Source organism: Anarrhichthys ocellatus, unplaced genomic scaffold (assembly GCF_004355925.1).
Source record: "Anarrhichthys ocellatus isolate YVR2014 unplaced genomic scaffold, GSC_Weel_1.0 scaffold4, whole genome shotgun sequence".
Classification (NCBI taxonomy): domain Eukaryota; kingdom Metazoa; phylum Chordata; class Actinopteri; order Perciformes; family Anarhichadidae; genus Anarrhichthys; species Anarrhichthys ocellatus.
Window position 1 is genome coordinate 4,521,609 of NW_022280034.1, and position 25,285 is coordinate 4,546,893.

The window sequence follows — 25,285 nt, forward strand, 5'->3', positions numbered from 1 at the left end:
GTGGGGATTTTGACAGACTACATTCACAAAAATAAAGCTTCGCTCGGGGATTTACGTGAAACCGGAAGTAGGCTGCAGCGAATCATCTCAATTCAGTCGACGCACCACACCCACTGAACGGCTCACTACTACATGATGAAACATGTATACAAGTAACTGTCACTCTGTACCAGACAGGCCCGTTATAACCCAGCTCTTATGATTACAGTTTTAAAGCCCGTTGCTAAATTATAGAGCAATACTTAAAAGCTAATTTAGCGATATTTGTTCAGCAATTTACATTCAGGCTTCTGACGCGACACCTAAAGGGTCCTTCCCCGTGACAGCAACAGTTATATCAAAACATGCGTCTGCTAAACTGTTTGAAAGTTGAAACCACTGTGCATTAATGTGATGATTTATGTCACGTTACGTTGTTTGACGCAGTTACAACTTTCCTGTTCTAACTTTTTGGTAAATGCTTCAACCTGATTGACTGTTTTTACAGCCGCGTGCAAAATGAGCTCTGGTAAGTGTCCCAATTAGGGTTTATTTGTCCTTCACGAGCGACACCCAGTGCCCTATAACCACAGTTAATATTTCATGTGTTTGTATTATTGTTTGTATTGGGACTCACTGTACAGCTGAGTGATGAAATACAGTAGAATGTGAAGTAGAGTGGGCTCTACTGTCAGTTATTTTCCTTCAATGATAAGGTCAGCCCACAAAGTAAAGAACATATGCACCATGCAATGAATAATAGACACTACGTGTACTTTTAATTAGCTATAGGTTGATATTTAGTATTATTTTACAGTATCATAAGTTATGCATACTTAAGTACTGCACCTAAGGACAATTTTGAAGTACTTGTACTTGAATATTTCCATGTTCTGTTCTATACCAGTATTTTTACTGCAAAATAAGTACATTCATATTTTGGTGCAAATACTTTTGTACTGTTATTTAAGTAAAATTTTGAATGCAGGATTTTTACTTACGGTCTGAATATTTCTTCCGATGCCTATGATTAGAAAATTAATAAACTACTATGTTGATAATTTTAGCTTTTGAACCATTTTCTGTTTCCAGCTTCTCAAAATGTGCAGTTTTGGTGCTTTTTTGTGTTGTGTGTAAAATAGTAAACTGAATATCTTTGAGTTTTAGACAAAACAGGCAATTTAAATACATCACTACTGGCATTTTATAACGGTTTATGGCCAAAAACAATTGATTAATCAAGAAAATGATCAGCAGATCAATCGATGATGTTAATAACTGTAAATGTTGACCACACTGCCACACTGTACTTGTTTTAACCACACTCTCTGTTGCCCACTCAGAGGTTTGCCCATTCTGCGGGAAAACGTACAAAAGGTTGAAGAGTCACCTGCCGCATTGCAAAGCAGCAGCGAGCTCCAAAACGCCTCCAACGATACACGATGTCACGGGGAATCAGACGTCGCCGTCTTCTCAGCTGCTCGCAGCCTTCAGCGAACTAACGGCAAAGTCCACACAGACGTTGTCGGTAACATCAAGTCCACCATCGAAGAAGAAGTCTGTGGTATCAGCAGCAGCAACACAGTCGTCGTCCCTGGATTCTGCTTCACTTCCACCATCAACGAAGAAGACGAAACAGAAGCTGTCCGAACTAATCAAGACAGCCGTCGTTCCCTCCTCTGTCACCGTTTCCCTCACCTCCTCCCCATCGCTGCATCCGTCTCCCTCCATCTCTAAGCCCAAAAAGCAGAGTCTCCGTGCTTTGATAGAAGCTGCAAAGTCCGAACAGGTTTCTAAGGGATCACTGGAGGGAACCAGGTCCACCTCAGACGACCTGCCTTCAGGTTCAGCTCCATTTGTGGCAGATCCTCCAAGCTCCAGGACCACAGCTGGGACCAGAACTGATCCAGACTCGGTAAAAGATGACGCCCTCCCTGCCTTTCTGTCCACAGACGCCAAACCCAAAGCTGCCTCCAAAAAGAAGGCGTCAAAGACGAAGAAGGCTGCACAATCCCTTCCCACAACCACAGATACCTCTAGCTCGCTTGACTGCAAAGTCCATGAAAGTAGTGCGAGAGACAACTTCTGGGTGGAGGACGACGGGGAAGCTGTGAATAAGATGTTCTTGAAATCAGGAAGCAGCCACCGGGCCCGGATTACCCTCCAGGATGTTAAAGCCACGTTAGGCCGAGCGAACGCCCCCCGTCAGTCCGGCAGGCCGAGCATCCTGAGCCAGATGGAAACTACTGACGAACTAAGCAGCAAAATCAGTCTGATGTCCAAGCAAGCATCCGTAATCCCTCTGCACCAGCCTGAACTAACCCCCCCTGCAGCTCCGCTCCTTCCTGGCCAGCTATCATCTCAGGTGAGCAAAGCCTCGCCTCGTCTACGCACCGTCGGCGTGAACGACGGGCTGAAGGTGACCGGACTCCTCACAATATCACCGTCACTCGCTAAGTTCTCCAGCCCTCTGCCGGCAGCGAGGGGGGAGACAATGAGAGCCGGTGATGGGTTGAAGTCGCAGCCCGAGGTCAGGGAACAAAACACTGCTGATAAAGGAACTACAGGTCAGTATTTGATGGTAAAAAACCTCAAAACATTTCTTTGTACGGACTGAAATGTGTCGTTGGTGCCAGATTCTTAGTGTTGTTTACTTAATAAAAAAGAGGATGTGTTTTGAGTGTGTATTTATCTGTGTCGCTGGTTCTTCATGGGTGTTAATAATTATAGGTGCTCTGACACAGCGGTGTCTTGGACAGGTGAGACTGAGGGAGCTGCCCGAGTGGCTGGCCTGCAAAACACCCAACCGCCCAAGAGATGTGGTAGAAATGGTGCAAAAAGGTGAACAACACACTCATCTCTCACACACATACAAATACGTGTAACTCAGAAAACACACCACGAGGCCCAATGTTTGTGTAAGCTAACCGGCTAACATCTAATTCTCGGCAGAAAATGAAATGTTGAACTATTCCTTTTTAATATTTAGTCATGTAGGAAGTTTAACGTGTGTATTCAATCCCCTCTTCTGTGCTTCCACCAGGCTGGCAGTGGTATTACAAGAGGTATATTGATGTGAAGAAAGGTGGTGCAGGTGGACTGGGCATGTTGTTAGCAGGATACTGTGTGCTCAGCTACATCTGGAGTTACCCTCACATCAGTAAGTGTGTGGATTACTCTCATGTTTGCTCCATGGTGTGAGCTACCGAGATAACTGAGCATGTCTGTGGTTGTTTTTTTTTGTTTTTTTTCCAGAGCGTGATCGCTGGAGGAAGTACCATTAATGTCAAGGGAAGTTGTCCGGACAAGTGTGACTGTGTATGAGGAAACAGCAGCTGTGACAGAGGGAGGCTTCAGCCCTTAAAGGCGTCTATTCTCTTCATACAATATATAATGAATCCAAACATTTCCACACGATTTGTTGATACTTGTCAACATGGTAGCTCTCACTGTCAGACCCACTCTTGTTTTCTTCTACAACCTTAATATGAAGCTGCAGCTAGCAGCTGGTTAGCTTAGCATAAAGACTGGAAACAGCTAGCCTTGCCCTGTTAAATTGTAACAAAATCCATCTACCAGCATGTTTGTTAAGCACTTTATCTCTTATTTGTTTATTCCATACAAAAAGTAGGCTTTTAGACAAGCTTGTTTCCCGTCTTTATGCTAAGCTAAGTTAGGCTGTAGCTTTATATTATGGACAGATATGAGAGTATGGTATCTATCATCTTAACTCTTCACCAGAAAGTGAATAAGAAATGTTCCCACAATGTTGAACTATTCCTTTAACGAGTTTCACTCTCAACTGATTTGCACCTGCAGGGGACATCTGTGGACACTGCACTGTGGCTTGTATAAATTACATTTTTATTATTATTTATTCACTTATCTATGTTTATCTCAGATGTTAACCAAGTTAGCTTTGTATCTTATTTCAGTTTGAGAAGGTACAATGTCCAGAACAGAACAGAACTAGTTTCTATTGGGCTCATCAGTGGCCCGCTACATGATTCCCCACTAGGTGTCACTGTTGTGTTACCAAAACTAAATGGGCTGTGCAGTCAAATGTTTTCTATGCACAGTTTTCTTAGCCCCTTTGTGCAGAGGCTTTGGTGCCGGGGTCAATGAGAGGATTAAAGGGAACCAAGAGATGTTTTAACTTGATTAAAAGCTTTACTCTGGCAGCCCAGATGTAGAGGAACATGGAAATGTAAATATCCTAACGTCAGTATCCGTCAGAAGATCGTATCTGTGTAGCAGAGGGATTCAAATCTGTTTTTCTTTTTTGCAAATGCTTCCCCTGTCACATGATGTTATTGTGCATGCTCAGTCCGTCGGTGCCAGTAAGTGAACACTCACAGAATAGTAATGGAGGGCCACTGAAGGAGGTTCTCGTCTGGACTGGACCAGTTTATCGTATTCAAAATGAATTTATTGTTGACTCTCCTTGCTGCTGTAGTGAACACACATTAGCTACAAATGAAGAAATTACATTATTTTTTTTGTAACAGGTTTTCTTGATGCCTCTTCTTAGCCAACACAATAAAAAATAATTTCCATTTCCTTGTTTTTTTTACATTCTTTTTTTTTTTCTCCATACAAAAATTATAAATATTTTGTGTTTCACTTTTCATTTTTGTACAAAACAACAAACTACACAAATCAAGAGTGAAAATGGAGGCAGAAAAAACATTTCTGAACTGAAGACGGGGGAGAAAAAGCACAGGATGTTCCTGCCCTCACACACTGATATGCATCCGGACAACACGACGTGTCCCCAGCACTCAACACTGCCCTACTTTGTGCAACTCCTAAACTGACTTTCTCGTGGATTTAAGTGCTATAGAGGCACAGCGTCTTGCAGCAACAACTTGAAGGAGCAAATAAAAGAACTCTCATGACCCTTACATGTCAGAGTGTACTGGAAGATATAAGAGGTCTAGATGGGTTGAGGCAGAGATACAGGCGGGCTGAGATGGCCACTGGCATTAAAAGAAAAGAAAAAAAGACAAGATGTGTTCTCCATCAACCCATGTAAAAGGCCTTCAGTCTGCTCCTGTCGCCTATTGGCGAACATATTTCACAGACACGATTGTAGGAGAAAGGTGACACGATCCAGAATCAACCTGAGAACATTGAACACATTTATCCTAAGCTTTGGTCCTGTGCTGGTTTTGGCAAAAAAATGCCCCTTTCTTGCTTAAAACCATAGTGCAGATTTCTGTAGATTTGCAAAAAGGCCCTACAAGGAACCGAATTACATGTCCAATATTTCGGATTAATTCTTTATCATGATGAAATATCACAGTAAGTTACGTTTGTGCTATTGAAACTAAATGAAAACTCTTCACAGTGGGAGCTTTCGGGGCACAGCTTCAGAGGAGACACTACAGAGCTGTTTTAACAAAGCACAAAGACTTGAGATCGAAAGATCTGACGGTGATTCTGGACGAGGCCACGCTCTCTCCTAGTTTGAGTTTTGGTTGCGCTGCTGAGTGGGAAGAGAAAGAGAGAGAGAAATGTGGGAAACGCTTGAAAAGAAACAGAATGAAAGTGAGAAAAACATCCCGGGGGGACTGAGCGAACTCTTGGGAATGAAGTCAGAAGTTTGGCAACCAAACAACAGGACGAGATGGGAACACAGTCACAGCCCAGTGTGTGTGTGTGTGTGTGTGCAGACTAACACACACACACACACACACTGATCGACATGTCACGATTGCTGGATATGATCGATATGCAGAAGGCAGACCAACGTACCTACAATCAATAACAATGTTGTCTTATTCACAAAGCCGGGGAACACATCACAACAAACAAAATCAGTCATCTTTTTTAATGTCATTTCTAAAAAAAAAAAAAAAAAAATGAAATAAAAATTCAAAAAAAAGTAAAACATACTGGAACATAACTTCCTCAATCTGAGGACTAAGCTCCCCTTGACACAAACACACGGTGAAATGATAGAAAGTGGTTGAGATCGAGTATCTGTCCCTGTGTCTGTGTCGGGGCTCGCATACCTTTAAGGTACAAAAGAAAAAATGCCAAAGAAAATGTGACTTGAGCACAAGAAAAAAAGCATTGCTGAGTACAGTAACACTACTATATATACGTCTGTGTGACTAGTTTGATGGGTCGCTAGTGTGATTAAGAGGTCCGCCTTGTTGCAGGTGGCTGAAAGCAGGCGAATAGATTTTGGTTCTGTTCCAAATATTCACATTGTGTTTAGCCTAGCGAGAGCCACGTATTCATATAGTTCCTGAAATAAGCAACAGTACGTTTAGTGCAATTCGTCAATGTGAATGTGTCTCCACTGAGCTGACCTTAAAGGAACTCTACACCTCCGAACCATGAGTCTACGTAACATGTACTAAAGCATGTGTGTGTGTGTGTGTGTGTGCATGTTTGTAATGCAGGAAGAAACCGAGTCGTTGGATACTGTTGAATAAAGCTCCTTCATGTAAACACTTCAAAATAAAAACCTTAATTTAGGCACAGATTTGTCATTTTTGTCCCGTCCTCCTCGTCCCTGTTTTTCAGCATCGGTAAAAAGGGAAATCAACTGGCACAGGAGATTAATGGTGCGTTTTTGAAGAGAGGGACTCTTATATTCAAGCTATTAAAAATTGCAGACCCTTCCCGTTTAAAATAATGTTAAAGTAAACAAAAACAAGAACTTATTCCATCTGTGAGCACATCGCATTGCACACATTCCCGGATCTTTATAGGTAATCTTGAGTGGCTGCATTCACCTGGAGTCTCTGACTCCTACTTCATACCTAAAATAAAAACTGAATACATGCTACATGGCCGGAGATGGTGTCACAAAGATAATAGACCTGAAAGAAGAGTTAACCTCTCTTCACACAGGGAATGGGGGGGGGGGGATACAACAAATATTACGACGGGGGAGTTTGACAAAAACAAAACGTTCACACGCACACAAAAGAAGTCAAAACGAGGGATGATATCAGTCTTAACATTCCAAGATGCTGTTGACTGCCGCCTCTAGAGCAGAGTCTGTGTCCCCATGAGGGGGTGAGGTGAGCTGAGCGGGGTACTGGGGCGGGATCGGGTGGTGAGAGACCTGGTGGTTGGTCTGTCCTCTTGCTGCAAAGGTTGAGAGGCTACCTTGGGGGTGACTGTTGGCAGCGAGGGGGCTGTTGTTGCTGTCGTTGCTTGGCCCGTAGTGTTGCTGGGATCTCTTCAGTTCCAGGACGCTCTTGTTTTCTAAGAGCGGAGGGTGGAGTCTTTCTGCGGCACCTGGTCCTACAGCTCCACCCCCTCCCGGGTCTCCATACCCGGGCTGGGAGTCTGTCCTGTACGGCGGCTCCGCAGAGCCTCTGTCCGACTGATTCCAGCTACAGCTGGACGACGACTGAGAGGGGGCGGGATCTTGGGAAAGTTTGGATTTCATCCCGCAGCAGAAGTCTTCGAAGAAGGTGTCTGTAAAACAGAAGAAGAGTTAAACAGAACCTCTCTGTGGGAAAAACTTCTGCTTTATTCTTGCTTCTTCTTCTTTTACCTGGATCCACTAGTATCATGCGTTTGTCTTGTGTCAGGTTGCTGCGCTCCTCTTGGTTGAAGGTCCTGTCAATCATCACCATTTCTGATGACGGACTGGAACGCTGCAGGGCAGTGAGAGGGAACCCGTTAGCCCTTTGTGTGTCATAACATGAGACACCTGTGTGCTCCAGTATTTGCTCATGTGTGTGTCTACCTCAGCTTCCACCATTAGCAGCCGTCTGTATTTGTTCACCATGACATGGGTCCTCATCAGCACTTGGGTTGCAACCACCTCAAATTCGTCATCCACTATCACAAAAAAAAAACTCTTTAGATGCAGCTACTTAAATTCTGCAAATACATGCATAACCACACTAAACCTCTGGGCTGTAGTTTCCAGCAGATTTACAGGTAAAGCTATTAAACTCTGTACCCTGTGAGAACTCCTCCTGGCTGGGTGGAGCCCCCTGGAACACGTGGTACGGGAGGAGTCTCTGCAGGGCGTCGTCGATTGAATTGAATCGACGCGGATCTAGGGTCTGAACTCCAGCATGATCCTTCCTCAACTGTAGTAAAATCCTGTAGAGATGAAAAAGACAAGCTCCTTCAATGGCTGAATGACGAACTCATAAAACAACATTTGACGGATGCAAAAAAAGCAAAATAATACACAGAAAGTCAAAAGAACTCACATTTCTCCTCTTGTAAGTGGCGGAAGGGCAGGTCTCTTCTGAGCACTGACCTATGAAGAGAAAATGTACATAATAAAGCCATCGCTATCAGCATATTCCACCTTACATATACAGCATATACATGAGTGCAAAACAAATAGGGTGCAGGATGAGTTACCTGAGAGTTGAGCTTTGAATCTTGAGTCATGGTTGTCATGGCTAAAAGAGATCAAACAAACAAGTCAGTCATTAAGTGCTGCAGACGACATTTAAATACATCATACGTTGACAAATATGATCGGCCCTTAATACCATGTATGCTGCTGAGCTGCGCCTGTGTCAGGGCAGGAGATGAAGAATTCTGAAAAAGTTTAAGTGAAAGTGATGTCAGTCAGACAGAAAGTTTTCAGGGAAGAGAATACAAGTGAAACACCATCGGGGACGTTAGGCTATACCTGTCTGTAGTCTTGCTCCTGCGTCACAGTACCAGCTAAAGGGGACAGAGAAGTGCAATTCTGAGTTTGAGTCACTAGGAGGCGCTGAACGGGGCTAGCCGACACTTGGCCTTGACCGCCGATCCCCGCCGTCGCTGGGCCCACCAGAGTCAGGCGGCCGGGAGCGCACGACGTCTGAATGGGGGCGGGGTTCGCACAAGAAACTCCAGTCCATGTTTGAGTGACAGCCCCTCCGACCTGACTCCTGCTGACTACTCCCTGATTCAAAATGAGCTGGCCTCCCTGCGGCGCAGTGAAGTTCTGCCCTGCAACGAGCTGCACCGCGTTCTGACTGGTGATCAGGGCGTTGGAGTTGGGGTCAGCGGGGCCGTTGTGGAGCAAGAACTGTCCCGGTGGTATATTTGTCTGGGCATGTGCTTGTTGCTGCTCGACTATGGAGCCATTGGCTGTGTACTGTCCCCCGGGGGAAGCGGTGTTAGCGTTAACTACATTAGCCATGGTGGTGGCAGTGGGCTGGAGACCGAGGCTGTAGACAGTCTGAGCCCCGGGTTGGAGGGGTTTGGGCTGGATAGGTCTGACGAGAGTCTGGGTCCCTCCCGGGCCTCTCTGGATGATGATGTTTTGAAGGGGGATGTTTTTGAAAGGTAAGCCCACTTGGCCTAGCTGCCCTTGGGTCGGAGCAAACACTTGCCCCCCTGTTGCGGCTACAGGCGCCCCCGGCCTCAGCACAAGCTGAGGGGTTCTCTCCAAGCTGCTGAGAGTCATCACACCAGCACCCGCCCCGAAGGACCCCAACACCTGGATGTGCTGGGCGGAGCCGTTGGGCAGCTGGGAGACCCCTTGCAGGAACTGGCCCGTGGGGAACGCAGCTGTCGCAGTGGTTACCACACCCACACCCCCCCCATAACCCCCAGAGACCAGCTGGGAGGGGAAGGGGACGGGAGCCTGCACCAGAGTGGGAGCGGGCTGGGAGTCCAGCAAGGCCTCCTGGGCCAATGTCTGCTCCGTGATGTCGGCCTCCATGAGAGACTTCTGTAGGATGTCAAAGGGCTGGTCCTCTCCCCCGAGATCCACCCCTCCGGGGGAGTCCCCGGACCCCAAATCATCCTCGATAAATGAAAGGCTGCTGGAGAGCTGGAGGCCGGCCCCTGTTGAATCGTCGCCGAATTCCCCCATTGTAGAAGAGCCATCCTTGAGGCCAGAGTTTGAGCCGACCTGAATGAGGCATTTAGAGGAAATGAGCAGGAAGTGGGAAACTGTTTGCATGTGCACTGCATATATATTCCTCGTAGGTCTCTTTATAGCCTGTGCAAAAGAAGCAAACTATTCCCCTAAACTTTGTATAATATCATTTTCATCATGTACTTTGTGTGCAAAGTGTGTTGTTGGATCAAAGGAACAATCACGCTCACCGTGTCACTAGAAAAGAAGGATGCATCCGACCCAAAAGCTGCGTTATTCACATCGTCCTCCTCAATCTGCAGAAAAACAAAACAGAGTTTTAACAGAGAATCAGCAGATGCCTAACGCATTGAAGTGAAGTAACTACTCAGACAAACTTGGCAGAGAATGACTGTGAATACACTCTGAAAGAGTCACTCACAGACTTGCTGTTGCTGCCATGGAGATAGTCATTCAACGCATCCACATCTCTGAAAAGGGGTAAAGAAGAGATTTTAACATAACATGAATGTCTTTTCACTTGTGTGTGAGTTGAAAAAAAGACTCTAGTGAATGGGACAATATATATATATATATATATAATGAAAAGTTCACAGGTTCTCATGGCTTTGATTTGAAAGAGGAACTGTGGTTAAATAACTATTTATCAATTAAAACGAATGGACAAATGCAAAATAATATGTGGCAACACAAGAGTTGCTGGTTGAAGACAAATGTAGGTGCATGCATTCATAAAGTGACGATATGTCCGTAGTGTAAAGAAAGTTTTATAGTTATTTTTACCCTAAAATATCCAGAAGATGACGATCATCCTCATCATCCATGACACCTGAAAGAGTATGGGGGGGGGCAGAATTCAGCAGGTGAGGAGATGGCTGCTGTGGTTCATTGGCTTCATTAATCATGACAATAAACCTCAATGAATCACTTGTTTTTATTCTGAAGTAGCAGAGTATGAGCTGTAAATGATTAGTAGTAGTAGTCAGGGCGTCTCACTCACAGATTTTCCAGCAGGAAGCATGGGTTCAGTCATTTAACACCCTTTGTTTCCTGGGCTGCAGGGTGAGAAACTGCATTTAGTAATATTACATAATTAAAACTGTGTGACAGGCAGGGTTGTGTGGGAGTGTTTAGGATGTGAGATAAAGAAAGAGATGGGTGTGTGGAGAGGAGGAAGGGGGACAGATACAGTGTGTTATTCAGTGCGGTGGGAGATCTGTATGTAAGTGAAGGGCAGGATGGCCTTCATCCCCTCCTACAGACAAACTCCCACCCATTACACTCCTCTGCTGTCACACATTGGTTGTCTACACAGACTGAAAATGGCCATTAGAGTGTAAATAACTCCACCCTGCTGCATTTGTGCCACGGTTTGTTTGAGTTTCTACATTGAACAAGGTGTTGGCTTTATGTTGTGTCAGCCAGCAAAGGTATGCAGCTACATTGATGCTACATTATACAAAGAGGGGACAAAACCCGTTCACTCATTTGATCCAGCAGAGAAATGGGGTAACGAGTGTTTGGATGTCTGTCCAATTATTTTTGTCTGTTTTAATGTAATTTGTTGTGTTTGAGCAATGTGGAGAACACAGGGGATGTATATCAATTCCTGTAGTCATTAATCCAGCATTTAAATAAGTGGTGTTTGATTGGTAGGTTCTGTTGTACTTTGAAGACGTCGTGGGGAAATGCAGGCTGTGTTCCTGAGTAAGACATTACAGCTGCAATGCTACAAAATGGCTGTTACCCTGCCATAGGCTGTCTTTACACCAGAGCCACGTTCAGCGTCCATCTTTGGTTTCAGAGAGAACAAAGAACGACATGGCTTCAGGACAAAATAGGCTCTGTAAACTAACCACACTACGATTTAAACGTGCCAAGAAACCTGCCAAACGGTCGTTTTATTACAGGATATTGTCGTTTATTTAATAGCCACACTGAATGGACTTCCTTTTCTCGTAAAATTAGATGACTATGCTACCAAAGGCAGTGAGGCGCTTTAGTACCGCAAACATTAGAAACAATGCAACGAAATGTGAGAGGAAGCAACGTCGACCTTTCCAAACTATTAACTGTTATTGTATTTCACGCAAAAATGCTATGTATGTAAGCTATGCTATATATGTGGACTGTTTATGTAAAATGCGACTAATAGTCTGTTCTCTAAAATAATCCAAGTGTCATCCCAACAAGTTACGAATGTTACTAAAATTCAAACGTTGGTTACATTTCCATAAAGACGACAGGGCTTAAGTGCCTATGCCGACAGAAAAAAAAAATGGCGTTTAAAGTAGCTCCAAAACACTGGATTTGAAGATTCATCGCCCATTTGTGTTCGGGGTTGTCAAAATTCAGACACCCTTCCCGTTCAATTTTAACAGTTTAAGTTTTAGCTCAAAGTCCGCCCTAGCATGCGTGCTTCGACGCAGACCAAGCTACGGTTAGTCTCCGCCGTAGTCCCGCTACTGGTGCCGTTTGGTTTAAGTAAACCAGCTAATGTACAGCTCCTAAGTTTTAATATCCCAAAATAGACTGAACGGACAGTATGATAATCGCATTGAAGCAGCACAAAAACGCCCGGCAGGTCGTCGCTGACGTGCTCCTTCTTTCTCTGTTGGGGAGGCTTTCATTTGTCCTCCATGGGGCTCAACTGCCAGCATGAAAACACGTCACATTTAGTATATCGATACAACGGAACCGGACGCGTTTCAATCGGGGGGTTCTGTCGCAGCTCCGTATTTCTGGTCGGGTAGCTCCACGAAGCCTGGACGCTCCGCAACAATTTTGTTTTTACCGATAAACAACCGGCCTGTTCTGGTTAGCTAGCCGCGGTGTCGACGACGCCTATTTTGGAAAACGACGGGTGGATTTCATCGAAAGTGCCAGAGGACTAAACCCGTGTCGAGCCATACATAGTTATCCCGATTAGCACAACATAAAGACGACTCAAAGAGGCAAACCCTTTACTCCTGTCTCACTCCTCTTGAAACCCAATATCTCCATTTGGCAACTTTTAATTTGCTCCCCCCCTCCTTCTCCTCCTCCTCCTTCTCCCTCTCCCACTCATATATTTTTTCTCACTGTCCCTGTTCTGTCTCGGATAGATTTTTCTCTCCGCTCAAAACTCTCTTCCCTCCCTGAAGGAAGGGAGGAAGGAGGTTGTGTGTGTTTTTTCCTTGAAATTTTTATCACAAAATTATAATACACTCAAAGGGAAACTCACCGTCATGAAAAAGCAGTGCCTTGTCAACGGGGTTTCCTCGCCATCACCGCACGGGTTGTTGGGGTAGTGCACAGAACAAGGCGACCCAAATCATCAGTCCACAGCGGTAGCATCCGAGTCGCTAAATATTAATAAGAGTTATAGAAACAAACACAAGTCATTGTTAAAGGCATATTTTTTTTACGTTAATTTCGTTCATAATAAGATGTTTCTTTGCCCTAATGAATAGCAGATAAATGTTATTAGACCTAATCATTATCAACGGTAGAGGGCGGGCCTCTGGTGTATGCCACACCTTGACGTTTCCTCAGGTATGATTATAGTTACTGTATTTAGTTACCTAGTGATCCACATATATTGTACTCGGACATAATTAAAGTTTAATGCATCCCACTCACATTAGCATACTTTTTTTATTGTATTAATATATTTTGTATATTCCTCCCAGTGGTATGCCACCACACACTGTATATAAATATCCCAATATTGTAAATAAATATGAAATGTGACAATTTAATACTGTAATAAATAAAATTGCAGGTTCAAACTAGAATAAAAAAGAGAGAGCTTATAAAGTGTATTGAGTGCATGTCAAGGATGAAGGGAAAAGTTGATTTTATATTTTTTTGTGAGGGCGGGCAGGTTCAGGAATTTATTTTTATTTCATTTAAAACAACAAAATACGCATAACACACTTGTCCAGATGTACACAAAACCAGGAAAGAAAAACATTAAAAAACTAAATATATATCCATAAATAGCTTTGCACTTCACACAAAATATGTAAAAAAAAAACACTAAAAGTTAACATTAAAAGATCACAATAACAACAAAGACTGCAGTGCATCTGCTGTTACAGTAAATGTAAGTTGTGATGTATGTCTACTTGTTGCATGTATTACACAAAATAGAAATATTAGCTACATATTCTAAAATTTTAAATACAATCAGAGTATCTGGCATCATCTAATACACTGCTTGGATTCCACACACTCAAAATATTTAGATCCAGAAGAGCAATTAACTGTGCTGTACTTCATATAACACCTGTAAATATGCTGCTACCTGGTAATGTATGCACATAAACAAGCCTGCTTCAGCCTACTGACAATTTTGATGATTTAAAATATGTTATATTATAGGGAGTTGACAATGCATTTGATTGTACTTTTCTTTATATTAAGTGTAATTTAAGACAGGTGCCTCAACAATTACATTTAATTCTTTTTTTTTTTTTTACTTTGCGGGGTTGAAGGTAGCTTACTAAAATCTAAATATATTGTAGGTTTTGTTTGATTTTTAATAATAATTTACGATCACTGCCCAGATGGTTTACTTGCCATGACATTCTCGATACACTAGGTGGCGGTAAGCGCCTTTAAACTTGTCTCGCCATAGTCACGAAGAAGAAAGCGTGACGTATCACTTCCGCAACAACTGACAGTGCGACAACATGGATGCGACGCATGAAGTTAGCCGAAAACCCGCTGGGTTTGTGGGCGAAAGCGGTGCCGACAAGATCCAAGAGCGGCTTCAGAAGCGGCACCAGGCGAGGGCAGAGGATGCGGAGCGGAGGAAGGAAGCCAAAGAGAGCAAGTCTGTCGCGGAGGAAAAGGGCGAGTACTTCTCCAGCTCCTTCAACACCGAGCGGGCGTCCATCGAGGAGCTGCTGTCCAGCTGCTCCGGAGCCGACCGGGCCGTGGTGACTTCGCGGCTGGAGGAGGCGACGGCCAAAACGCTCCAGCTGCAGAAGTTTCTCAACGACAGCATGTTGTTTCTGACGCAGTACGAGCTGCGACGAGCCCAGGCCGCTCTGCAGAAGCTCCAGGCCTCCATCGTGGAGGTCAGAGAGGAGGCTCAGCCCAGGAAGAAGTTCACCTTTCGAGCTCGCACCAAAGCAACGGACAAAGTGTCCGATGCTCCTTCACCTGAGGCCGACACACCTGCAGATTCTGGTGGCAACAAAGTGGATGGAGCTGCAGTGTCTGTGCAGTGCAGGTTCTCCGACATGGACAATGTGTGTCTGACAAAGACGGCTGAGGAGATCCAGAAACGAGACGTGCTGTTGACTCACCTGTCTAACTGCAAGGTCCGCCTGTTCGGTTCCCCCAGCACGCTGCACCTGAAACACATCGACAGCTGTGAGATCCTGTGTGGACCCGTGTCCAGTTCAGTGTTCATTGACCACTGCACAAACAGCACTTTGGCCATCCCCTGCCAGCAGCTTCGTACCCACAACACCACCGACACGAGGGTGTACCTGCACGTCACCAGCCGAGCCATCATAGAGGACTGCCATGGGGTGAGCTTCGCCCCGTTCACCTGGTCTTATCCCACACTGGAGGAGGACTTTGACATGTCTGGTTTAGACCGGGACCGAAACAACTGGAGCCAGGTGGATGACTTCAACTGGCTCGCTGCAGGAACACATTCCCCCAACTGGACCGTCATTCCAGAAGCGGACAGGAAAACCACCTGGGACCCCTAGAATAAACTTTTAGAACCTTGTTATTTTGCTCAGTAACATGTCAGTCAAACCATCATATGTAACGTTGTTCGGCCTTAATACAGATAATACAAATAAGGGTTTTCATGTCATTTCACAAAGATCAGTTGCTGATCAGTTTATTTATGCTGCTGATGTCTGTTAAAGTTGCACTAAGATATACAAATATCCATACAAGATTAAACTGTGCTTTGGAGTACTGAAGGCTTGTTTTCTTCTGCGTGACAAACAAAAGCTAAAGAGCAAAATGCAGAACTCTTAAGAATAGCAGTAAAAGAAGACTTGAATCTCTAACATTCGATTTAAAGGTGCAGCCTGTGGGATTCTGCATCATCTAGTGACGAGGTTGCATATTGCAACCAACTGAAACTCCTCCCATGTGCCAAGTGTGTAAGAGAACTACGATGTGTTTGGTTTGTCCCTTCTGGGCTCCTGTAGAAACATGGCGGCCAGCTCTGTGAAGAGAACCCGCTCCGTTTGTAGGTACAAATGGCTCAATTTAGGATAACAAAAAGACAACTATTCTTATTTTCAGGTGAGGATACACTGAAGAAAACATACTTAATATTAAATTATAATTAATACTTTTAATTCATGATTAGTGTTACATTCCATTTCTCCAAATAGATCCCCCTAAATGCTACACACTGCCTATAATGCCTATTTCTGTGGTCAAATATGAGATATTTTTGCAGGATTTCTGGTAAAGCCCATCCGATATTAGTTTGTTGCTTTTATTTATATATATATCTATCTATATCTCTATCTATATATATATCTCTATATATATCTATATATATATATCTATATATATATATATATATATATAGATTTTTTTTCTGCCCTTTATTTCTATTGCGTTATACTGACGGGTGTTTCTATTATTGTGTCCACCCCATTTATATGAATGAGGACAGGCTACATATATAAAAACTCACCTTAAAAGTTGGCAGTACTCCAGCTTTTTTTTTATTTTCAAACTGTTCCCCTCCTGCTGATCCTTTCTTGCAGAGTTCCCCGTAGTGAATTGTCAATGAATGGTCTATTAGTGACTGTCGGGAACTCTGAACTATTAAAAGAAGGAAATGTGAGTCATTGTGAGTGTTACAAAGCACCTTTAAATGTAGAACTACTTTTCTGTTTCCTGTTCCCCGAGATCAAAACCCCTCAAATCCATCGTATAATAAATCTACAATATCATTAAAAGGACCACTCAAATAATCTTAGCGTAACAACTATGAAGCACTCTCACACAATGGTAGAGAATCGGTCTCCATTGAAGTGGATTTGTGCAAACTGACTTGAATAAAGAACAGATAATGATCCCTTTGCTGAAATGATGCCTTTATGCTACTGGCAACCAATGACCCTGAGTGGCACTTATACAGAGAGCAACGAAATCCACCTTTGTAGAATAAAAGGACATTTTAAGGTATTGAAATGTGACTCAAATAAAGTAAATACTTTACTTCAACCCCCTATATTGGCATTAATAGACAGTATATAAAGTTTCAGAAATGGTTTTTAACATCTAAATGTTAATTGATGTATTTGTAACTAACTCCTGTAGTCACTCATAAGTAGAGGCTGCTGTATAGACGGATAAAGAACTACAGTATTGTAAAACACAGTTGTAAAAGGAGACAAATAATATGAGTATTATTTCTTCATAAAACTATGGTGTGTTAAAACATTTATTAAAAGTTTATAATGCCCATAAATGCTAAAAATAATAATATTAGCTAGATAGAACAAATGTCTTAACAATTGTTTTAGATTTATTTGCAATTAAAAGTCAACATAAGACAAAAACAGAGCAAGCCTGTCACATGACATTTAGAAAACATAAGACGCAGTAACAGTGATGCAATGTAGCTATAAGCTGATTTAGCTCGTTTGTGAAGTGTTAACTGCAGACAAAGGTTGGTTCTTACAGTCTAAAGGCATCGTAGTGAAATGTACAAGAAAGAGGAAAGTGTTGACTGTAAGTAACTGAGGAACAAACAACATTATTTAAAACATATGAAAGAGGGAGCCATGCATTCAATACCAATACTAGAATAAGGCAGGAACAACAACTGCTCGGTGTCGATGTTGCAGCTCTCATGTCCGTCCACCGTGAGAGTTTGAAGCAGTCAGAGTAGAGGCCGTTCACTGACTTTACCAAGAATGAAACTGCCCAACACAGACATGATTCTAACTGCCAAGATAACAAGTGACAATAAGACAATCGTTTAAAGCACTTAAATGCATTTATTAGCTGGTAAGACGACATTTCCTACATCTATCTTATGTGCGTGTTTATTGACGTGTGAGCGTGTGTGTTATCCATCCGATGTGTCTCAGTGTTGTGCTTTTTTTGTGTAGTTCTAAATGATGAAGTGTGAGCCTGAAAGCTCTTTTGTTTCTGTGAGTGGGTTACTGGGGCTTGAGTCGCTCCACGGTGAACCTGTGAATGATTATGTTTCATATTTAGCTCCACTATCATTCCCATGTTCTTTGTCAAACTTCAGCTGATGCCATTAGAGCTCCTGGTGCGTTCGATCAAGGCGACCATGGCCACGTGAACGCTCAAACCAATTATGGCCCCTGGCAGCGGCTTACGATCAGGCTCATCTTGTGTAGAGGGATTTCTGCAAATTGGATCAGGCCGCTTACAGGGACTTAGCATGACGTACTGCAACTTTGAGTTTAATCATGAGGATCCTCGGCAATCCTCCGCCTCTCCTGGAGAACGGAACATCACGATTAGCCTCACCTGTGTGTTAAGGAAGACAAAAAACGGTACAAGTTTTGGGAAATAAAGCCGTTTGTAATTTTAAGTTTCTGTCACAATGGGAGAGGAGATAGTTTTCAAGAAATAACACTCCTGCGCTGCTCCCCGGGTCCTCCTGGGTTCTTTATCTCTGTTGTTCTTGCTGTGGGATGGATCACAGGCTGAGCTGACTCTCCTGTCCCGTTGGACCAGCCAGAGGAGACTCTGACAGCAAAGAGACCGGGAAACAGGAACATCTCGGAGCTCCTGCCGTTCTAGATTATCAGTCGGCTCATCTTCACGGGCGAACACAAATCTCAGGTTGAACAATGGCGTTGATGTTGATCAAGTTTGACCTGAAGAAGCGAGTGAAGCTCGCCCAGACGGTCTGGTTCATGTACTGGTTCGCTGTAATGGCCAGCGTGCTGGTCTTCAGCATGGGCCTGTTCTTTAAGATCGAGCTGCGGAAGCGCTCAGAACTTATGGACAACAACGAGAGCCACTTCCTGCCCAACCTGCTCATATTTATGGGTCTAGTGGCCTGCGGCATCAACGCCTTCGGAGGCAAAGTCTGCTACGACTCACTGGACCCGAGCAAGTTTGTAAAGTGGAAGCCCATGTTGAAGGGCTTTTTGTTTTGCTGCGTGGGGTTCAACGCCCTGCTGCTGGTGACGGCCCTGCTGTGTTTCTTAATGAGGATCCCTCTGCAGTTCACCCTGGCCGAGGGGCTGAAGAACGGCATGAGGTACTACAAGGACACGGACACGCCGGGACGCTGCTACATGAAGAGGACCCTGGACCTGATGCAGATAGAGTTTCGTTGCTGCGGAAATGACAACTACAGAGATTGGTTTGAGATTCAGTGGGTTAGCAACCGCTACCTGGACTTCAGCGCGAAGGAAGTCAAAGAGTAAGTGACAAGAAATCCAAACTAAATTCCTCTTAAAAACCTTATAGAGATTAATGTGTGAGATGGCGTGAAGAGGTTGTCGTTAAGGCGTTTCAAGGTGGAGGCCGATGAGGTGAGGTCCTTTAGGGGTTGTCTCTAAATTGTTTAAGTTCAGTGTAAGTGGATTTGAGGTGAAGGAAAGTCAGGGCAGGTGTATTATTCACTTTCCTCCACGAAGGATTATCGTCACAGAAAGGGTGACAGCCTCAGGGGCTGCAAGGGCGGAAGAGGTTACTATGCAGTTTTATGGATAAGGTCGAGGAGGAGGGACTTGAGGAGGTGATTAGGACCAGAAAAAGATACACAAGGTCAATAAGGCACGAGCAGGATTATAAGTGCATTGTTCCAGTCCAGTCATACGAGGCCTCTTTGTGACAACCTGCTCATATCCACACAACAAGTACCTGTTCATTTTGAGAGGACAATACGTGGAGAGGACCATTTTGAGCGTTGGCACGTAGGTCGTGTTTAATCTCAAGGATTACAGCGTCCATGTCCTTCAAGAATCAGTGTCCTGTCCAATCAGCAGAAGACCTGGCAACACGCCAGGGACGGCACTGCACAATAAAATAATTTGTACCTGGGATTTTAAAATGAGTGTAAACACTGGGTGTCTGATTACAATAATACTGGGCTGTAACGTATGGAGATGACTGGCGAAAACTCATGCGATGCCATTACAGGACAGTAGTCATGGAAAAGACCTTTATTTATGGCTCATTTTAAAGTTCCAAAGAGGCAAAGTTTTTTCAATCCTTCCTTAAATATCAGTACAGCCATCTTTCTAATTCATAACGTCGTGATTAGTATCCAGAACTTCTCCCACATAGTGTAGTATTTTACTGTTTGTTCTCTCGTATTGACCAACGTTATCTGGGACATTATTTTGGGTGATCAGGTGTTGTCGTTTCCAGAAATCACTGATCCATATCTGACCCTCTCCGGTTTTAGTAATCCAATCATACACGTCTTTCCATTGATCTACTACCATCAATCTATCACAGGTGACCTGATTTGGGTCAATCCCATTAAGTATAGTTGATTTCCCATGTATTGAGTTTGTGTGACCTGTAGGACCGTGTGATAGCGATGGATCAGTATTAATCAATGACGCCTGATTAATACTTCTTCAGAAACACAACAAAAAAAGAGAACAAATGAAGCACTAACACAATAAAATCAATACAAACCACTTCATCAGTCTGCAGTAATGCCACCTGTGTGAAGCTTAAAAGGTTTGATCTATGTTTAGCCTCTTTGAGAGAGCTGGGTAATTGTTTATTGTTGAGGAAACACTTGAAGAAACACTTTATTCCTTGAATTTGGTTCAATCTGATTGTATTTAGCAACTGAAAAGATGAAAAGCACAAACCTCGGCAACAATAAACATCAAACCTTACAGTTGTTTTAGCATAAGTCATAGTGATAGTTCAGGTACAAATATAGTTCCTGACCATTAATCCCGTCTCACTTTCACCTCCAACCCATCATAACGTGACATTAACGTGACACTCCGTCTCATCCTCTTAGCCGCATTGGGAGCAACGTGGACGGCCAGTATCTGATGGACGGAGTCCCGTTCAGCTGCTGCAACCCCAGCTCCCCCAGACCCTGCATCCAGCTCCAGATGACCAACAACTCTGCATACTACAGCTACGACCACCACACGGAGGAGCTCAACGTGTGGAAGCGCGGCTGCCGCTATGCCATGCTGTCCTACTACGGAGGCATGATGAACACCATCGGAATCCTGGTGGTGCTGGTCACGATGCTGGAGGTCAGGGCCAGAGATGCACCAACACAGATATTCACGCAAATGTGAAATCAGTTTCTACCTCACAACTGTTCAGTTTAAGAATAATGTTTACTCCATCATGTTAAATTTCAGTAGAATACATACACCATCACTCAGCGTTGTGGAGGAGATAATCCCACTGCACTTTAGAGGTGGGGAAGTTTATCATCCAACAAACCAATCATTTAGTCTTTTCTCTTGTAACTCGGAAAAAATACAGTTTAAAAACACTTTTTTAAAGCCTAAATTTTACATTTTTGTCAAGTTGTCAAAGTAAGTTTTGTAGTGCGGCGTCTTCTTCCCCTCGTTGTGGTGTGCCAAGCAAGGGAAACCCAAAGCGGGTGTTTTTATCCCCAACTGCCACAAGGGGCAACAATGAGCCCATTCTACCCTCAAAAACAAATGTCAGCAAGCGACACAAAGGTGTATGGAAGAGGATTAGGGCCTCGCAAGTAAAGAGTAAAGTTTATCTGAGATTATTCTACTGACTTTAAACTCAGAATTCTAAACTAAGAATTTAAAAAATATTTTATAGATATTATTATATGATCTATTACTACATTTTATATCCTATTTGCTTCATAGATATTATTTTTCTTTTTTTTTTAAATAGAGAATTCAGAGAATAAAGTCAGAATTTAGAGATTCATGTTTATAACTGTGTTTTATTTTACAAGAGAAAAGACTTAAAGGGTTAAGGCTAACTGGTTTGTTTGGCAAAAGTATGTCTGGTTAACGTCCTTACCTCTGTTAAAAAACACTTCCCTTTTCTATGAAACCATCCAGGACCGTCTCACACAGTGGAATAGACAAACGTGGCTCACTGTCCCTTTGCTATAAAATGTGACACTTAAATGGTATGTTTTAAGACAAATAGGAATACACTGCTTTTTTTTATGTGCTTTTTATATTTGAAAAAAGGTAAATTACTTTTTGAATATGCAAATATTTTCATAATAACATCAAAAGTTGGACTGCTGGACACATACATGCTGGATACTTACCAAAATAAAAGATGTATCAGTGTGTATGTGCTGGAGGTTTCCAGTTTCCTCATCACTCGTGTGTACGTCACATATTGGTCCAAGCTTCCAAACTGTTGCCATAAACTCCCATTTGTATTTGAGAGACATCTCTGTGGCCACTATCTTCAAAACCACCTCACATAAAAGCAATCTGGGCCGATAAACTACAGGTAAGAAAAAAAAATGTATTTTTGATTTCAGGGCGAACCGTTCTCTTAAACTCAGACTTAAAGTGACCTCAGAGAAACTTCCCTCCGCCAGTTGATGAAAGTGAACACAGCCTTCTAGTGTCAACCTTCTGCACAGTGAAGAAATAATAATTTAATGAGATCAATTGCTCAGCTATTGACCAATGAACCCAGGGACGGGTCAGTACAATTGTTCAGGAGTCAGGTGAGGACTTCGATGGCCTGGCATCAAGCGGTGAGGTGAAGAGCTCGTGCACAAAAATGCAAAGCCTTGACCCAGTTGGCACATCTCCTCCCTCCTTTCCTTTTCCCTCCTTTTCCCACTCCGCCCCCGCTATCATCTATATATTCCCAAACAACTCTATCCTTTTTTCCTACTGTCAGATATCCCTGCATGTACATACCTTCAGCATCTTACTTTCTGAACGCTCAAGCAGCCAAATGGCACCTCACTGCTTGTCAACTTTCCCCTGAGCCTCCACTGCCAACATCTGTTGTTGTTGTTGTTGTTGTTTAAGGTCCAAGAAGCTGAGCAGTGACAAACATGTACGGATAAATCCTTAAAGCCTGTGATCGTCAGTGTGTCCCTGTATCACCTCAAGCCGATATTATAGCGACACATAGATAACCCTCTGTCCCAGAAATTCAGCAGACTAACCCTTACCCTAAAAACCTTTTAGATTTATAAGGCGACCCCCTGGAGGCTGATCAGACGCACGGTCAGAGGAATTTCAGAATTAAGAGTACTTATGCAAGCGTCTCTGACACAGATAGTGGGCTCAGAGATGGAGTAATGGGTTAATCTAAGGTGAAGAGGACAGACCCTCTTCCTGGTGCTCTGAAGCCAGCAGTCTTAAATTAGGTCTTAACATTTCTCATGATAGAGGCGTCATTTAGTGTGAAGATTTAATTCAAGAATATTAATATTCAGTATAAATGTTATTTGTTTTTCATTGAAAACATTTTTGCACACCTATCCCTTTCAACGCTCACACACAGACCACTTACGTTACATGCTTTCACACATGCACATAAATATACAAATACAATAATACGTGTGTTGTTTTTTTTTAAAGCAAACATACATCAAACTAACAACTGTTAACCTGTTTTCTTTGTCCTCTTGTTGATGTCTGTACATGTTGTCGTCTAATTTATTTGCAGCTCTTTAGTTGCAGCTCTTATTAAAACCTTTATAATCATGATGATAAAACCGGTTTTAATGTACTTGTTCTTTATAAACATTAATCTAGATTATTATTGGTTCCTTAAATCAAACATGTTATTAATTGAAATGGACTTTTTCTGTATAATTTTCTTTTCACCATCTGTTGCAGTTCATTTTGTCCTGTGACAACACAAGCAGTTTTAATTCTTCTGTTTTTATGTCGTACGGTTGAAAACGAGACTCAAAGACACGCTTTCATTGTATCGTCCTCATTAGAAGATGATTTGTCTGATATGTGCTCCTGTCCGCTGCAGGTCGCCGTGACCATCGGCCTGCAGTACATCGACAGCTCCCTGTCCACGCTGGTTAACCCGGAGGACCCGGAGAGCGAGAGCGAGGGCTGGATCCTGGAGAAGACGGTGAAGGAGACGTTCACCGACATCATGGACAAAATGAAGTCCGTGGGTAAAGGCACCAAGGTGGAGGAGGGGGGCGAGGCAGCTGTCGCCACGGTGAGCTGAGCTGACCCCTCCTGCAAAAAACTGACATCACTCCCACCTGAAGAGGAGAGGAAGGGGACGTGTGAGATCACTACATTTTTCTCCCAACTCTTATTATGTAGACACACACACATGTTCAGCTGTGAATGGACTCCTTTCAAATGGACTCCTTGCATAATTAATTATAAGCTGTATATTCACACATAGCGAGAGATAATGTGTAGGCTGAGTTAAGTTATGGTTCGTCATTTTGGGTTTTTCCCCAACCAAACACATCCGTCTCGTCTTTGCTTCACAGCATACTTTTGAAGAGATTTACTGTTTTGGTTCCCAACACTCGGTGGGGTTTGGATCTTTAAAAAAAAAAAAAAAATTATAATTCAAGTAAATGTGATATGTATTGATAAATGTCAGATGCTTGGCAATCACAAGTAAAGATGTAATTTTTTTCCCGTTGTGTTGTTTGTCGGATAGTTTGGCGGGGATGGTGGTTGCTATGCAACCCCCCCTCTCATGGAAGATGATACTTACAGCACAAAAAACATTTTTATTTTTAATTTTGTTGACCGGTCTATAGTACTTTGGCTTGTAGCTGATACCGTTCATAGACAAAGCAAACAAATTAAACCCTCCACGCAGCTCTTTTTTATACTCCAGTCCACCTTTGTCCACAACGAGGACTGGATAAGCTCCTGAGATGTAGTCAAATTATGAATTGAATGACTCGACATGAATTATGCATGAATGTTGCGGCACATGGTCGGAGAGTGTGGCATGGGAACGTGGATTTGAGCCCTGTAGAGAGGCAGGGACAACTCCAAACCTGTGGAGGATGACTGAAATTGGCAGCTAAATCTTGGCTCCTGACCCCTGTACTGTAATCTCAGATCCTCTTTGGTGTTTCCCTTCAGTATCTGTATATTGACACACATGTATGTATATTCCAACACTGGGTTGCTGTCTTTGTACATAGTGTAGAAAGGATGACAGAGGTTCACTTTTTTTAAAGAAATATAATGTAATTAAGCAAAATATTTTATTTAAATCCATGTAAAGTTTTTTTTTTTTTTTCATTTTTTTTTGTCTTTGTGTGTCTTTGTAGAAGAAGAGATTATGCTGATTGTAAAAACGAATAAAGAATTTTAGAGATGTGATTTGATGGTGAAATAACTACGTTGTGTTGCCTCGACCTTGAGTCACACAGACCTGAGATCAGGAGGCGAGGCATGCTGTGTGTGCTGCAGGGTTCCTGATTAAGGCGACAGGATAAGGGCAATTATGGCATTACTGCTTTCACATGGACATCGGATGATTCTTCACATGTCCAATGTAAAGAGGGGGGGGGGGGGGGGGTTAACACCAGATGCTTTCACCAACAAAATAGAG

At 43.1% G+C, this 25,285-nt stretch overlaps 4 protein-coding genes across 7 annotated transcripts; 3 read left to right on the plus strand and 1 right to left on the minus strand.

The window, feature by feature from the left end:
• Positions 1 to 187: 187 nt before the first annotated feature.
• On the plus strand, positions 188 to 5,683 carry LOC116381559 (uncharacterized protein C17orf80 homolog). Of its 2 annotated transcripts, XM_031843812.1 has the most exons (5): positions 188 to 508; positions 1,323 to 2,546; positions 2,710 to 2,820; positions 3,023 to 3,139; positions 3,235 to 5,683. In XM_031843812.1, the coding sequence occupies exons 1-5, from the start codon at positions 499 to 501 to the stop codon at positions 3,261 to 3,263; spliced, it is 1,491 nt and encodes a 496-aa protein (XP_031699672.1). In that variant the 5' UTR covers positions 188 to 498; the 3' UTR covers positions 3,264 to 5,683. The 2 variants fall into 2 exon arrangements, with proteins under 2 accessions (XP_031699672.1, XP_031699671.1); XM_031843811.1 differs by having other exon boundaries at positions 3,023 to 5,683.
• Positions 4,391 to 13,111, minus strand: bicral (BICRA like chromatin remodeling complex associated protein). 3 transcript variants are annotated; one of them, XM_031843809.1, is made up of 13 exons: positions 13,014 to 13,111; positions 10,791 to 10,845; positions 10,574 to 10,619; positions 10,212 to 10,260; positions 10,021 to 10,086; positions 8,609 to 9,823; positions 8,466 to 8,514; positions 8,332 to 8,372; positions 8,175 to 8,224; positions 7,916 to 8,061; positions 7,697 to 7,791; positions 7,502 to 7,604; positions 4,391 to 7,422 (listed from the first exon to the last, which is right to left on the minus strand). In XM_031843809.1, the coding sequence occupies exons 3-13, from the start codon at positions 10,612 to 10,614 to the stop codon at positions 6,953 to 6,955; spliced, it is 2,325 nt and encodes a 774-aa protein (XP_031699669.1). In that variant the 5' UTR covers positions 10,615 to 10,619; positions 10,791 to 10,845; positions 13,014 to 13,111; the 3' UTR covers positions 4,391 to 6,952. The 3 variants fall into 3 exon arrangements, with proteins under 3 accessions (XP_031699669.1, XP_031699670.1, XP_031699668.1); XM_031843810.1 differs by lacking the exon at positions 13,014 to 13,111 and adding an exon at positions 11,538 to 13,007; XM_031843808.1 differs by lacking the exons at positions 10,791 to 10,845; positions 13,014 to 13,111 and having other exon boundaries at positions 10,212 to 10,619.
• Positions 13,112 to 13,535: 424 nt separating this feature from the next.
• On the plus strand, positions 13,536 to 15,723 carry tbcc (tubulin folding cofactor C). Its single transcript, XM_031843863.1, has one exon. It carries the CDS (start codon positions 14,467 to 14,469, stop codon positions 15,499 to 15,501), a length of 1,035 nt encoding a protein of 344 aa, XP_031699723.1. The 5' UTR covers positions 13,536 to 14,466; the 3' UTR covers positions 15,502 to 15,723.
• A 645-nt stretch (positions 15,724 to 16,368) lies between these two features.
• On the plus strand, positions 16,369 to 24,949 carry prph2a (peripherin 2a (retinal degeneration, slow)). Its single transcript, XM_031842666.1, has 3 exons — positions 16,369 to 19,184; positions 20,754 to 21,000; positions 23,714 to 24,949. Exons 1-3 carry the CDS (start codon positions 18,604 to 18,606, stop codon positions 23,918 to 23,920), a joined length of 1,035 nt encoding a protein of 344 aa, XP_031698526.1. The 5' UTR covers positions 16,369 to 18,603; the 3' UTR covers positions 23,921 to 24,949.
• Positions 24,950 to 25,285: the final 336 nt, after the last annotated feature.